This window comes from Agrilus planipennis, unplaced genomic scaffold, assembly GCF_000699045.2.
Source record: "Agrilus planipennis isolate EAB-ADULT unplaced genomic scaffold, Apla_2.0 scaffold223, whole genome shotgun sequence".
NCBI classification, from domain to species: Eukaryota; Metazoa; Arthropoda; class Insecta; order Coleoptera; family Buprestidae; genus Agrilus; species Agrilus planipennis.
The window spans coordinates 588,349-607,059 of record NW_020438932.1 but is presented as its reverse complement, the minus strand read 5'-3'; the positions used below and the strand labels follow the sequence as shown (position 1 = coordinate 607,059).

Genomic DNA, 18,711 nt, shown 5'->3' with positions numbered 1-18,711 from the left:
ATTACGAATATAATTATTTTAAATTTGCCCAACTACATCAACTAAGTTGGCTGTGAATTTCGTGCATCTCCGTGGTTGGATGATCGAGACTCGTCCTTTCAAGTGACGCTTCCTTTGTGGAAAGATTATTCTCAAAGATTTTTACAAATTTTTAATAGAAAAAGGGCACAGATCTAAACAATTTTTGTCGAAACGCACTCTTTTAAAGGTCCCCAATATGAGGTATGTATTGTTTTACTTCGCTCCACGAGTATTTTCGTGATTTATTAAACCAACTATTGTACCTATGCCAAGGTGGAAGAAAGCAAAAAAACAACAAATATAATAATGTATAACATGTCTCTAAATTCATTTAGGTTAGTAAAACAACAGTACTGTAAGAATATTTTACGTGAATCTGCAGACATAAGTGTAATAACTCAAAGTTTTGATAACTGGACCTCGTAATCTTTGTAATACGAGCACATGTAATATTTCACACATGCAATGGCTGTACATTCATTTTTTCTAATTGTCGTGGTAAACAAACATTTAATCATTCTTTTTGCTAACAAAAGTCAGGCGTTAGTTCTAATAGAAATATGAATTATGAACATTTTTGTTATATTTTGTCTCAAATTCACTTGTTTACCACAAAAAAACAATTGAAACAATTTCAGAGGTAGCAAGATGAAAATTTAAATTTATCACTAATATTCTCTTTGCTGTCTTATTATATTCATTTCTAAGACTTTTTTTGTGGTTTCACAGTGATTGGATGGAAATTGAAGTTTCTAATAGGAAGAGTTTTTCGACACAATATCAATAGCACAAATGGACTAAAATGAACTGAATATAGACTAAACTTCCTTTGATACAAAGGAATGAGGACCTTCTTGCATCCCTATTGAGGCTTCCACTCATCTTCAACTATATAAGGTATGAATTCTAGCAGAATCAATAATTGATATTTTAAAGTGGTGTTAATTAACTTAATAAAAAACGGTGCTTAAAAAATAATATAGGTATACATTATTTGTGATTTTAGTTAAAATATAAGTATTTAAGTATTAATTCGTTGTAAAAATTGACAAGAACATTCAACCCCATAAATCTACCCAAGAAGAGGGAAATTAAGTCTTTTGCAAGATTTTCATCACAAAAATGTGTTAGGAAGATTATTATTTTATTACATTATAGTACAATTAGGAAATTAAACATGAACATATTATTTTGAGCTAGCTAAATTAATAAATTATCAGTTTCGACTGTTTTCACAGTCACAATTTCACCTGCTATTAAAATTTAACTTCAAATGTTTTTCTAACTAGAGAAAAACTTTGTTTATTCAAATTTAAAAATTTTCGCGCCTACATTCGTAAAAGTTGGCACTGAAAACATCAAGTTTAATGTTGGTCTCTGATTGGCCGGTCAACAATGTATCTTTCAAGTGACGCTACGCTTATGGAAACTATCTTTCCGAAGTTATCTCTGCAATTTTTGGAAATTTCTTATAGTAAAAGTGTTGAAATCTAAAAAATTTTTATCAAAATGTATTCTATTAATGGTCTACTACATGAGGTATGTATTGTTTTATTTCGCCCCGAAATGATTTTCGTTATGTTTGAAGATAAACTTTCGACAATGTAACCTATGCAATGATAAATATTAAAAATGGTAAAAACAAATAATACTTTATTGTTTGCAAACTAAATTCATTAGTTTTCGCAAATTAACATTAATGCAAGGATTGTTTTCATATATTTGTTGATATTAAAATGAAAATTAAAAATTTTGATACTTGGACCTCTTCTTAGTGGTTTCATGCTTTCAGTACAAATACAGCCAAATTGCAAATATTAATTTGTAATCCTTATTAAAAATGATTTGAAATGGACTTTCAATCATTGTTTTACTGATTTGAAGTTAATATTTTATAAAATTAGTAGTTTTAACAATAACACGAAATACTAGTATTTCTGTTATATTGTTCTCAAATTCACTCATATACCATAAAAAAGGTGTAGACAGGTTATTGCTTAACAAAAGAGAGCATTTCAACGTCAACTAATAAAGCACTTTACAAAATAACAATTTATTTCTGTTTGGTACCTACAAAACAATCGAATACTTCTCAGAAACATAAATATGGCAATTTTCTGCTTGCTATTTGATAAAAATGATTCCTAAGACATTTTCTGTATTTTTGCAGTAATTGGATTAGAATTTTGAGTTTATAAAACTAAGACTTCCTCAACATAACACCAATACGCACATAAATCAACTAGATGGATTTAATCGACAAGAACTTCAAAACCTCTTTCAGAGAAAAGGAATTAAGATTCCTGCATATCAGCTGAGGCTTCCATCCACAATAATTAGTGAATGAGGTACAGTAGTTAATTTTAACAATGAATGGGAAAAATTGATGCAAATATTCAGTTGCAGTAATCTTTTCTACTTATAATGTACAACAGAGAATTTTATGAAATTACTCTCATTTTAACAATTATATGAGCATCTCTTGTTCATATCTGCTCTTCAATTCAGTTGTATTTCATGAAACAAAAGCATATGAAATAGTGGAAATATTTATTAAAATAGGTTTTTTGTGTTTTTACAGGAATAGTCAAAACCTACACAAATCAATTAGGGAGGATTCAACTGACAAGGACCTTTTATCCAAAGGCAGTAAGACTTCTGACAATGTGGCTTCTATTCCTTATATAAGGCAGAAAGGTAAAACGTTAATTGGTCTCTACAACATTGTTTCAACCCTTTTGGGTCATTTCGAACAGAAAAGTTATAGAATTTCTCTCTTAATAAGAATGACTCGGGAGGGTTCAAATAACATTCTAAAAACCAACAAATCTTTTATCAGTAAAATGTAAATATGTTTTCTGTTTGTCATTATTTTTTTGAAACTTTACATTCCAATTTTAAATTACTGCCTTTAAATGTTTATAAACTAAAACTTTACAACATTATAACATTAAGGAGATAATTGTCAATGTCTCATAAGCTAACTGACCTAACTAAGGTTCGTAACACAAAATAATAATTAATTAACTGATCGTTTCATTAAAACGTTTTTTTGTTCATTTAGAATGGCAAGACAGCCCTTTAACAGTCAGACAGCAATATTGTTCATACGTTACTTTCATTCGGAGGGAAAGGCCCTGATATATGTAAGTATAACAATGCACATTAGTATTAACATACTAGTTCTTCCCCTCTGTGAAGTCGAAACTGTTAGCACCATTGCTTCGAGTGGTCGAAATTCACTATTGTGAACACAGTTTGTTTAATCACTTTCTTTGTGTTAAAAAAAGTTTGAAAAATTAAATTTAAAGGAATTGTTTGTAAATAGGTATGCAACACATCGTACACATAAGCTTAAGAAATAGCTAGTATCAATACATAATACTACTTTGTTGACAGCACTCATAATTTCTTTTATACATAATATTTGTCTACAGAGGCTTCTTTCTTTATATTTCAGGTCTTTGTCAGTGTGTTGAGTGTCCATTTTTCGAAAGTTAATCAAGTGTTTTTCAATGATACGGACGTTTGATAAAAAGTGATGGAACGGTATGGTCGATGGTCGATAGTTCTCCTCTCCATTCACCTCTCAGTCTAGTGTGGCATCTATCTACCCCCACCCCCACCCACACTGCTCATCACGGAGAGGATGAGGATCGTGGACATCCAACGCTGGATAGATTAAGGTTTCGGTGAACCCTACTGAGGTCTAGCCGACGCCTCAAAGTAAGTCACTAATGAATATTGTTTCAAATAGACCCGAGTGGCAAGTTTTTATATTTCCATTTCTATTTGTATTTTTGATTTTTATTACTTTGGGGCTAATTTGATTTTTGCGCCCAATAAGGTGAGTTACAAACTGTAACTTAGCGCATTATTGGGCTCCTCTGGATGTCCATTATCCAATTTAGTCGTTTCACGTGTTAGGGACCGACGTATGCAGGCACGGCGCCTGTGACGTCAAACTTTGATTCTTATTATTTAGGTTTTATGATTATTAGCTGCTGGTTTAGGTCCTTTATACCGTATTATATAACTACTACATGTACTTGTCGTTTTTTGCTGAACATATACTCGAGGATGGACAACTTTTGATTATCTCATTAAAATACCTACCTACTTATCTACCTACAGGGTGTTTTGTCCACGCTGTCATTAGGGTGTTGTGTTCCACATACCTAATACACCTACACCATGTACTTACACATATGTTTACATGTTTATTTTATATGTGCATTTATTTGTCACTCGATGGGTCTATTTGATATTTTTTTCAGCCAGTGTAGAAGAAGAAGAAGACCTTGTTGCAGAAATATTAAATGTTAGTGTTAATAAGGTATAGTGTATTATACCTCCTTCTGGCATGACAGTGGCGGCTCGCGGATCGGTTCAGAGATGGCGCCAAGTTAAAATTATAAAAGTATGCAAATATGTTGGAATAAGACTTAAAACTTTGATGGGCATTTAAAATATTTTCTTTTTATTTCAGTTAGATAATTCAATTTTTAATTTTGCAACTATCTTGTTCCTGTTTAATGATTAATTATGGATACCAATATATAATTATACTTTTTGAAAATTGTAGGTTTTTAAGAATTCAGTAGAAATGCCATAATTAATTGTTTCGCTACACTGTACCTTTTTCAAGTGATTATTGTACATACTACATCAATTTACAAAGATATTCTACTTTAATTTAAGAGGATGATAGGTTATATTTGAATAAATTTAAGAGTGAAAAATTGCTCAAAAAGCTACAGTGTTGCGAATAATAAATAAATTCTGATAGTTCAATTATATTTTAATTATAACTGTTAATAATCATTTATTTGTTCGCTCATTTTTAAATTAACCAATTTTTAAAATCTGCTATTTAGTTTTTTCTGTTGCAATTTGGTCATAAGTCGATCATAAGCGTTCGTCCATGGAGCATACAACTGCTCACTAATTTTTGATTTAATCTCGTTCTCGTTTAACTTGAATTACCGCCACTGTGGCAGCATTTATTACGTGTTAATGACACACAAGACTTTATTTCAAAGTTAATTCTTAATTAACTTGTTTTAATGATCTTCCATTTTAAAAATCTCATTTCGGCCAAAACATTACTGTCACTAATCTTACCCTTCTGAAACACACAGACACTCACAGACACACAAACACACTCGAAGTACCTAAGAACGACACACAAACACACACCTGCACATATACAGTATATAAATTTGTATATTTATTACAATCCAAATTAAATAATTACCTCACCATGGTAAGTTGTAAAGCAAGTACATTACTACCAACCTTTTACCTTTTACTAATCTAAAACTTTGAACTTGTTTCAGCATCAACGGTAAGTAAAATGCTTCACATCCATCCAAATATTCTTTTAAACGATGATACTAACACTGTTACCCATTTTCTTTTTCAGGTTTTCGTGGTCCATTGTCTTTGTCTTCTATTTTTTCATTTACACTTTCTGTTCTAACTTTAGAAGAGAAATAACATCACACTACCAAACATAATCACACAAACCGTTAAAAATCGCGTTCCAAGTTTTTCGTCATATTGTTGTCTACTTGTTGTGCTTGTTGTTCTACCAAAACATCAATTCTCCATCCTCTTAAAAAAATCTTAAATACTTTTGTCGGGGTTCTGTTGTCCCAAGTCTCGATTCGTTGTAGGTTGGTTATATATTTAGGACAACAGTCTCCTCGGTTTTCTACATCAAAAATGGTTAATTGGAGGGTACATTCTGCGGTACGTTACCATAATGAATATCATATATATGTATTATTATCACATGCGGTATTCAAGTAAATGGAAAATGAAACCCACTAGCATTATCTTGTTAGTGGTTTCCATTTTTATGCTTTATTTCCCTTTCGGGTTCACTGATAAGTGATCGTGAAGGAATGGGTATAACGGTGTTGGTGCTATCGGTAGTATTAACACAGAAGATTAGTCCTAAGATTCGCGTTTATCGAACTACAGGAAAAGGTTTTCAATGATCAGTTTCATTTACTTTTAATCACACGTTTGGAATGTTTTAGAAAAGGAAGACAGACAAGTACCTAGCAGCTAGAATTGTGTTATTCTTCTAAAGTATATGTATCATGATCATCAGTAGATATCACCAACAGGTGTGTGATATTATTTGGGAACTAATTTCAAACTCCCATTTTTTATTTCTGATTGAGTTTGAATTGTCTAGAGTTGCGGGGGTGGTGGGGGATCTTAACCAACGAAGGGGGGATCGCTGGCTTGGCGAATTCCTTACAATAACAGTGGCCAAAATAGCTACAAGGGAGAAAGTAACGCAGGTTAAATATTTTATTTTCTAGATTTTCTAGTTTTACCTAATAGCAAATTCTTTCGAACAAATGAAGATGTTATTGAGAACTTCAAGAATATTTAAGAAGTTAGGAAAGTTTGGGGGTGGCTAAAACATTATTGTGTTCAAGAAGAGCTCCAATGAGTTAACAAAATCACAATATGTGATCAGTTCTTAAAGTTGATGAGATCATTCTGAGGGATAACGTAACTCAGAATTCACTAATACATCCAAGTTGTTGCGGACCGCAAAGTAGGTAGTCGATGGATATGCGGGGGTGGTGGAGGGCCTCAACCAGCGAGAACTAACAATGTATGGATAAGTATTTGTAGATAGGGGACATTTGTCTTAAACCAAAATCTCATGTATCTTTTTATGGAGGTTCATGATCGTACTTTTCCTTCAATTTTACTCTTTCCACGTCTACTCTGACGTCTCGGCTATCAACTGTTGTCAACCATTTTTGACAGTTGTCATCATCAGTCATCTTTTAGGGCTTCGTCTTTTGTTTCCAAATACCCCCTTCGTATGTTGCTCTTTGATCAAAAGCTGCTATGGTTCGCGATACCTCAGCCGTCGCCTCTTCGTCATAATCAGGTGGTACTCCACTACTAACAATAGCTGGGTAATGGGGCCTATTTAGGAGTCAGTAATGATGACGGAAAGGCGACGGTTGAAGGGCTTGCGGGTGGAAATATCAGGAGTCGTAGCGGCAAGAAAGCACTTTACGATCAGGGAGCAACAGACGAAGGGGACCTTCGAAAATAGAACACCAGCAGGAGGAGCGCAGCATCAGTGGCAAGTAGCGATGCCCTAAAAGATGGCTGACGATGACAGCTGTCAAAGATGGCTAACAACAGCTGATAGTCGTGACATCAGAGTAGGCGAGGAAGGGGGCGGGGGTAAAACTGAACGAAAAGGATGAAAATCAGCCTTTATAAGAACATACATGGGATTTTGGTCCCGGATGAAGGTCCCCTATTTATTAATATTTTACTGATTTTTTCTTTTTCTAGCATATTTTTTCTTGATTACGGAATAGAATGTTTTAAAAAAGTAAGAATACTGGGCCTGAAAGAGGTCATCAGGTGATGAACATGGAAAATCATTAATCAAAAAGTGCTTGCAATTATCTACGTATTTTTATAAGAACAAATAGAACAGACCATCAGCCTAAATCGTGCCAAATGGATTGAATGCTGAGGTACTGACGTATATTCTGTTTTCTTTTATTTCAGATACACGAGAAGAGAATCTAAAAAACGTTTGAGTTACGGGTTTTTAGGGATATTTAGAGTTAGCTGAACATTGTCGTATCTATTCCAGAAGAGCCTCGGTTTTCACTGAGGATGATATCGTATTTAAAAGCGATTTGGGCATCAACAAGGAAGGCTAAAGTTAAATAGGTTCCTCTAGTTGTCTGCTAATTAGGATTTCATGTTTTAGAATATACTTTAAGCGTACTAGTACATGTAAAAATAAACTGCAGGTGAATTCTTGTAAAACAAAAGTCCCTTCTGTAAACCAATTAGTGATTTTCTGTGGGTTCAGTTATTTTCTAAAAGATGGCTGGTGTAAACGCCCAGCCGTTGCTATAGCTACAAACCCAGCAGCTTACAAGCAATTCGGGATGCTCTGTTCAGCGCAACTACGACGCGGTGCGTCGCGGCGTGTCCCAACGCCGGAATGTTTTTGCAGCATGAGGATCGAGTTTTGGACGCAAACTGTTAGTTGTATTTTATTCGTCGCGCCGGATGATGTTCTAAAATATTTTTAAAACTTCGGAGTGCTGAGCACGGTGTCATGTAAGGAAACCTAAACTATATCTAAAATCAAAGTAAGTTGAATGTTGTTGAGACGGTTTCCTGCATTTTTATCTTCAGACGTTCGAATGCATACTTTATCATTTTTTATGAGGATTTCTACATAAATCAATGTTATTAATCTGTCGCAAGAATTCTTTATTTTTTCCAGCCACCGCTTCAGATTTAAATATTTCTTTAAACAAGAAGATGCTTTACGTTGTTTAAAGAAAATCTCTTACAATTAGATAAACATGATCAAATCATCAGAAGAATACTGATGCTAAGGTCAACGCCGACTGTTCAAGATAATATTTTAAATAAAACATTAAAATAAATAAGTGAGAAGTAAATCTGGTACTTGTACACTGCTGTTAAAAACTTTCAATTGTAGTACCTAATCGTTTTTAAATTTATAAACGGCAATGATGTCTATTTCCGATGTTAGCACGTATGTTTGCGTTTTTAATTCAAAAGCAAAATTTGAATGAAGTTAGTTAATGGATACAGCAGCTGTTCCTTTAAATATCACTACATAGATGCAAGTGTTTACAGCGAAATCTTTGCTGATATGTTTCAATTATACCTACATATATAATTATTTAGAATACTAAATACGAAATATCAAAGACGGTTCAATTTTTTTTGCATAAATTTTTCTTTTTGCGCAAAATCGAATAAAAAGTTGGTAAAAGGCAATAATGCCACCTTTACCAAAGATGTGTTTCCGTTACTTCCCGATGAAAGTTGTAGGCACCTAGCGAAGCAGGTGCTCTGTGCTTCCGACTAGTTAGATAATAAAAGAAAACTAGAATTTTTTTTAAAAGCAATAGGTATCAAAGATGTGAATTTGAGAATTAAAGTCTGCTCGTATGTAACTGTTTTGAGGTTAGGGACCTACCTGTTGCAGTAATACCTACACCCCCCTAAGATTTGAAGGTTCACTTTCTGATTTGTCTTTTACAAATTTTATAAAATGACTGGGATTAAAATATGTTCATCTTCAACAAAATTCCTTTTCCGAGGATTTGTGTTACTAATCAATTTATAAAGCCTATGAAAAAGGTACCCTCATCTGCGCCATATTTTTTAGAATTTTACAGACAAAAATTTTAATGCTTTACTATGAAACAAACTTGCTCTCTGTTTATTGTACAGCACGTATTCAAACTATTTTTTTTTGTCTAGGATAGGTGTAAGAATGCCACAGGATCCTATTTCTTTTTTGAGGATTGAACAAGTTTCAAATAATTTCGCAATTGGATAAGGTGCCATGTTTAAGGCAGGATTATATATATAGATATATATATGTGTTAATGATCTTCTCGAGTATAAATCGGCTTTTTAACATTTATTATTTTATTGGTTCTTACAATTCAGCTTACATCAATATTTTCGTTCTGTTTAAAACATCTATAAAATCCAATATTCCTGAAAGGACTTTTCATTTCGTAGTTTACATTACATGCTTTAATCATGAAAAATTACTTCAAAATTATGCAGAAATCGCAAATCTGTAATTTACTTCTATAAATAACTGACCTTGTTAACTATATCCACAGCTGTCAAGCTAAATTAGAAAGTGCGGCTTAAACAAATAATCTAAAAAAAAGGAAAAGATTACTTAGCAGGATTTTTTCGGAAACTTAAATTCCGTGTTTAAAAAGTAATATACTTTATCTAATATTAAAGCCCAAAGTTCCACATAAAAAACGTCTAATAAAACAGAAAACAGCCAAGGTGTAATCTAATTGACGATAACGCATTAGGTGTATTAATTCTGGCTTTATACAAAAGGCTGTCTAGTCTAATAAATTCTGCTATTCCTTTTTTGAGCCTACCTTTTAAGATTATCTTCTATCAGGTGATATTTCAACAGCGTACAATCTTTGCTAGATCTACAGTTCATGTTTTTCTGCCTTCTTTTTACAGTCTCAAATCCCATCAAATTCCTTGTAATTTAAGAAAGGTCAATATCGCAAGTAAGAATCGGTCTTCGTTTGTGGTCAATTTGAAATATTGGGATTAAAGAACCTCATGTAGATTTGTTATTATGATAATCACCAATACTTATCATAACAATAACTCTCAGATTTTATGATAATAGAAAGCCATGATGCTTTATTAGTAAAGAGCACTCTTTTATTATAATTAAGCAGGTTTAAGGCGTTAGAAGATCCAGTTCAACAATCGCGATTTGATTAAAGATTACAGTTAATCCATGTTAAAGGCGTTAAGTAAACTGTTTTGATTTTCTAATAAATAGTAATTTCAAACCAACTAATAAATCTGCCAAATTTAAAAAGTAGAGCTTGTCTTTCGTTTTTTTTTTGTCTGCTAATTTGCTGTGTGACAACTAGGAAAAGAACCAAAGATTATTTTTTTATCTTGTTCAACGGAAACATGTCTTTTAGTATTTATTTTATATTCTTCATTTAAAACGTTCTCTGTCAAAATGGCATGACGGATTTATCTTTTAATGCTTTCGGATCAATGACGACTCCAAGGATTCCTGGAAAAAAGAATTCTATTAAACGGACATTCCGTGAATAGCATCTGGAAGAAGTAAACATTTAATAAAGTCTCCGCTGACGTTCGTTCAAGCGGTTTCGTAAATCAAATGAAAAGGGCAAACGATTTAGCTTTCATTTTGTTTAGCGTGTGCCCTTCGAATACATTCTTCTTCATTTAATGAGCTTTCTGATAAGCTTGTGTGACATTCAAAGAACCGAATCAACTTAACCGTCTACAGATATTTACATACTTCTAATTATAGTCATATTACAACAGCTTAATCTTCTTTATTTAATTAGCTTGCGTGTTCATCGCGCTTTGTTTGAGATAGATTCAATTTGACAAGTAGATACAATTTCCAAAACCTTAACTTCTTCTTCAGAACATTGGTAACAAGTACCGTGATCGCCACTTTGTCCCATCGAACCCAAACAGAATCGTGGTGATCACTCCATACTACTGGCGAAGATTCTTGAGCCAAGATGCTCTTCAGGATTACGCTTTCGTTCTATTTTTCACTGTATAACAATATGTTATGTAGGTACTCCAACTTTCTTCTTTTATGGTATTGAGTAGCTTTCTTTCTGTGTTCAGACGCTGTAAAATCGCTTCATTCGTCACCTTATCTATCCATGATATCTTCAGCGTTCTTCAGTAGGTCCACATTATAAAAGCCTCAATCCTCTTATACATACATTTCCAACGAGAATCCATGCTTCGCCCCTAGAATAATACGTTGACAACATAACAAATTACGACGATATTAAATTACGTTGTTGCTTGCTCTATATCCTGCTTTTGATTTCTTGAGTTGTGTCGCATTTCTCATTCACCTAACATCATGTTTGCACTCTCTCTACTATCTCCCCATTTATACGGACATCTGTTAAACAGTTAGCTATATTTTTGTTTTTGCTAGCGACTATCCATTTGGTTTCCCTAATATGCGTTTAAGCTTAGACCCATTTGTCGATTATGATATGTTACCGCTAATAAGAATGCCTCTAAATTATCTTTATCTGTTGCTAGTAAGACCGTGTCGATAGCATGTCTTAGTTTTGTTTTGCATTCACCCACGATTGTATTAACTTCCAAAAGTTTGATTAATTTCGGTGCTCTTTTGACGACTTCTACTTCATCATCAGATATGCATTATTAGATGACCGTTCGCAAATATTTAAAGATGTAAGTAGTAGAGATGTAAGTTGCTCCAGTTTTCGAGATTGGCTCAAGATAGGAAGTGCATGTTCGATCAGTTTTAAGACTGAAAACCTTCTGATGACCTCTGTACTCTGTACTAAAACTAGTGGGATACTACTTACATCTTTAAATATTTGCGAACAGTCATCTAATCTAGGCCTATCTCTGTCCATTTTTATTTCTGTTCCTGCTTTTAATATGTCTCTGACTAGTCCTTGAGGTCTAGGAAGATATTCCTATTGATTTCCATAACGCCCTCTGTTCTCCTACTCTTTCTAACACCACATCATTTCTGAACTTTTCTATCCTCGTTATTTTTAACATCCTCACCATGTCTCAAAGATTTCCAATTTTTTCTTTTTGACAGTAACTACCCACCGTCCTCATTTCCCACCCGTAGATACCCCTTTCGTCATCTTTTCATATAAATAATAATGCCTTTTGAGGGATGGTACGCTTTGATTAATAGCTTTTAAGAGTTCGGTCAGTTTAGAACTTTTTTGGAGAAATAGAATATATTTCACAGATGGTGGTTGAAAAAAATATACCTATGTATCCCAAAAAATGCCGACAAATAGAAAAAGAGAATTGTGAAACATATAAGTTGCTTTGAGGTAGAACAGACAGATTATATGGGGTAAGAACATACTTAACATGTTTATCTGATTATCGATTATCCACCCCACACGTTAAGCTTTTCAAATAAATAACCGCAAAACGAAAGAACGTGACCGTCGATGGCCGTCACAGAATGTACGATATAATGTCGTTTTGAAATGTGTCACAAGCAACAGAAATTAATTTGAAGTTAATACATACCTAACACGTACATACTTCTACGATTTCAACTTCGATAGAGGTTTCATTCAGATATTAAATTAGAACGGTGGAAATAAAGAGACATTCATTTCAAATTAAATACATTTCCCTTGCAAATTGTCGTAAAATCGCTTTCGTTCGAGTTAAGCACTTACAATTAGTTTGAGAGAATATTAAGTATATCAAGTTATTGGATATTTTGAAGCCTCCCTCAAATGATCCCTAGGAGTATACAACATCCCATGAAAAACTTAGCATAGGAGAAACTGGAAGAACGGTCACTTAACGAATTAAAGAACTTGAAAGCACCGTCAGATAGAAATACTGAACTTAATCAGCCTTAGTAGAAAACCACACTGAAACTTGCCATTCCCGTATTCCATATCATTAACGTCAAAAACTTTTCATACATCGGCAGGCGTTAAAAATCATAAACCATTCTAATAACCCAAACCGAGATAACAGAATCAATACCAACCCTATCTCCATGTTTGACTGACCAGACACGTCGATCAGTTCTGTCCTAATAAAGAAGTGAACTGCAAAGTCACGAAAAACTTATATCTGATGATGAAGTAAAAGTCGTCAAAAGAGCAGTGAAATTAACCAAACCCTCAGATTTATCGTTTTCGAATTTCTAAATTATCCGCAAAGGTGTTTATAATGTCACAATAAGGAAAGCCTCTTTTGAAGACGTGCTTCATTTTGATGACTTCAGAGATTATTTGAGCATTTCTTGTTGTTAGTAATTAAAAATGTCTCTGACGAAACTGGGAAGTAATAATCCACTTGCATTCGGAAGAAGAAATTAACTTATCAAATATTTGTTCAAAATTTTCACCTTTTTATTTGTTAAAATTGTCCTGAAACATATTTTATCATAAAAAAAAGTTCATTAAAGATGTACCCACTGTAGGTACATCTTCAAATTGATGGCTAGTGCTGTTTTAACCTCAATAATACCCACACGTTGCTTAAAATAGTCGCTAAAACTTTAACTTGACCAAATATTTAGTTGTTGACCTAGAAAATAATCTTATAAGCTGGCAAAATGTACCAGTTTATGCATAAACTTGATTACTTTAAGTACTTGAGAATGACGTATATCCACACTTGACTCTGCTGGTGGCTAATAAGACTCTCGGTAGCTGTGTATAATACATACATAATTAGTTTGAAATACAACAGTTTAGTAATACAGCACGAATTAGATAAACCGTTTCTCTCTATTCGCAACTGCTAATCGTAATTTAGAATTGCCATTAAAAGCAAAATTTGATAATGATTGCAGATGTAACTTATTGGAAAATTATTCTCTTCAAAATGCAAATACAAAGTGGAAACTAATTAAAGTTGTATTGTGGAGAAACACGTTTGCAATATGTGAAAACTAGATGAGTAATTATATTGTTTTAACGATATATTTAATAAATAACTCAACAATAGTTTGATGATGGTTTTTTGGACGAAAACAATTGTCGTAAACAGTGATGATCAAGAGGTTTACGAGATAGATATGTTACTATGCATACCAAGGTCAAGGTTCATGGGATTCTCAACTACCTTTACCTACAATATTTATTTGTGTGGAAGCCTGTACGAAATTGGGCATTTTCAACTTTTCAATTTTGACGTCAAATAAGAAAATTTGGCGATTCCCGACAAAATAATTTTTGATGGAATTTGAACTTCTAATTCGGGGAATTCTTGACAGAGCCTAAAAGTCGAAAAAATTACTGGCACAATCGAACTTTATGCAGAAACAGAATTGTGATAAAAGAAAAGTTCATGTAGTTTATGTTCAGTAGAAGCATTTAGAATAGGAATTTCATGAATAGATTGTCCCTTAATTTTATCTTATGTTTATTATAATCGTTTTTATTAAAGAAAAACAAAGTTTATAAACACTTTGCCTAATTAATTGTTCACAATGATTTAATACCTTCTTCAGGTGGATGAATATACTCATTTAACTTTCAAAAAATAACACGGGCCTAATTTGTTTCAAACTTTTGAGGATTAGTCATCCCTAAAAATAAAGGACTACCTAAACAGCTTCACTTAAGACATAATGTCTCACGGTTTTATAGACAGTGATTCTTGTTCAATAGCGATATCATCAATCTTGTCTGTGTTAAGTCGTTCTTGAAACGTTAAAGGTAAAATATCGATTTCATTTGACGTCAACTCCTGAATTGTTCTTTTGAAAGTATTTGCTCAGCGTTCCAATAAGTCTCAAAGAAATCTTTAAAATTACTCAAAGGGAAAATATAAAGGCGACACTTCAGTCCGTTCTAATAAGTACATAATGTATCGTAGTTTCTATACATGTAAAAAAAAAATGTCATTTTCAAAGTAACAACCTATTATAAAACCTTTAAAAGAAGCTATATTTGTCTTTTTGTTTTTGCTTTATTATTCAAAGCAATTAATTTCATGTCAGAAAATCAATTGGAATACTGTAGAATTTAACTAACGATAAGTGAAGACTAAAACCCTCGAAATTAGTTACCTAACTAATAGTTTTGTGCATTTCGAGTGTTTTGGAGTTTACTTACACTTAGTTTAGTTTCACAGTATTCCAATTGATTTTCATATATGCTTCTTTTAAAAGTTTTATAAAAGGTTGTAATAATGAAAATTACATGTATAGAGACCACTTTATGTGCTTTTATGAAAACGGACCAACGACTCTGAAGTGTCTGTTTTATATTTTTCCTTTAAATAATTTTAAAAATTTCCTTGGTTCTTAATGGAACGCTGAGCAAATACTTTCAAAAGAACAATTCAAGAGTTGACGTCAAATGAAATCGATATTTTACCTTTAACATTTCAAGAACGACTTAACACAGACAAGATTGATGATATCGCTATTGAACAAAAATCACTGTCAATAAAACGGAGAGACATTAAGTCTTCAGTGAAGCTATCTAGAAAGTCTTTTATTTTTAGGGATAACTAATCTTCGAAAGTTTGAGAGTAATTAGGCTTGTGTAATTTTTTGAAAGTTAAAAAAATATGATCCACCTAAAGAAATTACCTATTAATCCTTGTGGACAATTAATGAAACAAAGCATGCATAACGAAACTTTATTTGTTCGGGTGTGTTTTTCTTTAATAAATAGGGTTACAATAAATATAAGATAAGCGGTAAATCTATTTGTGAAATTCCTCCTGCAAATGGTTCACCTAAACATAAACCACATAAACTTTTCGTTTAAATACCAAAATCCTGCTTCAGTGCAAGCTTTTTTTACAAGATTAAAAAGAGACATTTAATTTTCTCTTAAAATGATTTCTTTTTTATTTAACTCGAAAATATTTCCATAATCAATTGAGACAATTTCACAATTCGTCGATTGTGTTACCAATTTTTTCGTCTTTTAGGCTCTGTCGAAAATTTCCCGAAATATATGTTCAATTTCCATCGAAACGTTGTTGTCGGAAATCTGCATAATATTAGTAAGTTTGGTGTTAAAATTGGAAATTCGAAAATGTCCAATTTCACAGACTGGCTTCTACGTAAGTGCATAATGTAAGTAAAGATAGTTCAAAATCTAATAAACCTTGACCTTAGTATGCACAGTTATATATCTACCTCTTAAACCCCTCGGTCATCACTGTTTGCGACAATTGTTTTCGACTAAATAATCAACATCAAACAATTATTGAGTGGTTTGATTCAGTCCCTGAAGAAGGTAACTTTGTTACCGAAAAGTGCTTCGGACAACTACAGTGTCGTGTTTTGGCGTTGGGGTTTTGAACTATTCTGTTTGTTCTACAACAACCGCCAAAGTTTTTCCAATCTTCATATTTATTGTATACCTAGGTGCTTCAAAGTTGCCATTTAAGTTTGACGTAAAGTGCAATACCGTTTATTACATTAATATAGTTTTTAGTGTCAAGTTGTATTTTTCTACCATAAAACAACGGTAACGTAAAGCTAGCTTCAGCAAAAATTTATTTATTTATTATCGTAAGACATATAAGTGCAATATGCTTACAGCATGTTTTTTTGCATTGATTTGTGACATAGTAAGAACACATTAATTAATTTCTTCATAAGAAAATTACCGTCTCTTAATCAGTTGGTTCTTTATTCTTGTTGTCTGTCAGCAATAAAAATCTATGGCACATCTGAAAATCGGCTCTAAGAGCATTTTGTTATTGACAAACATCCAGTTGATTTACAATGTATATTCACCAACAACTGACGATCTCGAATTTAATTTCCCATAATCGCAACAACAATTCGTTAATTATGTGAATGATTAGATTAGTTTTTATGAGCTTTAAGGTACTTGCAGTCACGAAATAGTTTGGAAATGTTAATACCCTTATCTCATAACCATCTGACTATTTTCAATAAACCGATGACAGTTTGCATTTGCTTGATTAGGTATGTGTAGATTTTAATCCTTACTCGTAAACTAACTACAACGGTAGACAAAAGTTAACATAAAACCTTCTAAATATTAATAGCATGTTAAACAAATCTACTAATAATCAATAATAACACAATCCTTCATTACAAAAAAGTGCGGACTATCTTGAACCAATCTTCCCATTTATAGAAAACTAAATCTACATCTGCGTTTAATTCTATTTCTAATATTTACTTCTCTATAATGGTGGTCAAATTCTATAACCACCTGGTTTTCTTTGTATAAACTATGCATCACTTTTTTATCCCTATTTTTCATCCCTAATACATCTGTAAGTATTTCTCCCATTTGGCAGTGTCCAATGCTTTTTCTGAAGCTACGAACCCTATGTATGCCCTATTCTTTTTGTTTTAAGTAAGATCATTGAGAGAGACTCCCTTATCTTGAAGATATTTTGCATTTTACCTAATTAAAATGAACCAGAGGAACATTAACGATTAAAACTTCTACCGCTTGTTGTATCTATTGAAAAAACAAAAAAGTAACAAAAATAAAAGACGGTGGGTTGATTTAAAGTCAATCTTTTTCTTTTAAAGGGCTGCTGGATTGTTACCTACATTCGCACTGAAAGGTATGCGCAACTAGATTCCATTGTTTACCACAGTGATAATAGATTCATAAAGTTTATCTAAATTAACCGCATACAATGTGTTTATTTTCTTCACATGTTAGTGCCTATACTAATCTAGACTGTATTATAAGAAACATTTTTAGTATTCGTAAAACTTACCTACAATCGGGTTTCCTACAGCATGAGACAATAAATATAGTTACATTATTCATTAGTATTATTACGGTTTTGTTAATAAGTTCTCATAAAGTGTATAAGAAAGAAAACACGTTAATATTGAATTTTGTCCTAGGGAAAATTGTTAAGATTTATGTATCTGGGTAAGTTATTCAAAATTATTTCGTTATCTATTTCTTCTACGATTTAATATTAAAATTGAATTTAATTAAATATCTGAGACCACAATATTCTACTAAATCTTGGAAAAAGACATGGATCTCATTTTATTGCAAAATTTTCCTTGGAAAAACAAAGTGAATAGGAAAGATTTCGTTAGTCGTAACTTAAAAAACGTTAAGGATAATGAGGCGAAAGCAGCTATCAAATCCTAGATTCGAGAAAAGTCTGAATAATTTTTTAGTGACGGAATTGCGTAATTTATTTTGCTTCGGTGGTAATTAAAACAATCAATGGACTTGTTCGCCTATGTAAGCAGGAAAAAGATTATCATGCGTAATTAATGAATCAAAGATTATTCGTAGATAGAGCTGAAATGTCAAGATTCTAAAATAATGATGGATACAGTTCAGGCAGTAACCTTGGCAAAGGACACCATATGATATCAGCCAAGGACTTTTTTGTACGTCCTTAATTTGATCGTGATTTTTTTTGTATTAGAATACAAGTTCAGAAGGACTTTGCTGATTTCAAGGCCAATTTATTTTTATATTTTTGACATAAATATTAGTGGCATTTAGTAAAATTTGTAGTCTCTTATGAAATACATAATAGAGTTGTTGTGTGTACCAACTCCTTTTGAGTTGAGCCACAGTAGAATTTTTCAGAAATTGG

The 18,711-nt window shown here is 32.5% G+C and overlaps 1 protein-coding gene and 1 long non-coding RNA gene across 7 annotated transcripts in view; both read left to right on the top strand.

The window, feature by feature from the left end:
* Window positions 1-770: 770 nt before the first annotated feature.
* On the top strand, window positions 771-4,641 carry LOC108742268. The gene is made up of 5 exons (XR_001938643.2): window positions 771-918; window positions 2,192-2,369; window positions 2,603-2,718; window positions 3,086-3,167; window positions 3,482-4,641. It is a non-coding gene; the product is annotated as an uncharacterized LOC108742268 (long non-coding RNA).
* A 1,931-nt stretch (window positions 4,642-6,572) lies between these two features.
* Window positions 6,573-18,711, top strand: part of LOC108742288 (diacylglycerol kinase 1) — a 39,727-nt gene continuing 27,588 nt past the window's right edge. The window contains exons 1-2 of one of the 6 annotated variants that reach the window (XM_018477450.2): window positions 6,573-6,661; window positions 7,366-7,553. Coding sequence is in view for 2 of the 6 variants with exons in the window: in XM_018477455.2 (XP_018332957.1) it covers window positions 18,011-18,020 (10 nt within the window). In the remaining 4 variants the exon portion in view is untranslated. Of the gene's footprint in view, window positions 6,662-7,365; window positions 7,554-8,054; window positions 8,187-16,086; window positions 16,617-17,773; window positions 18,021-18,711 lie in introns of those variants that run through there. The other 5 variants (XM_018477449.2, XM_018477454.2, XM_018477452.2 and 2 more) reach the window with 5 other exon arrangements.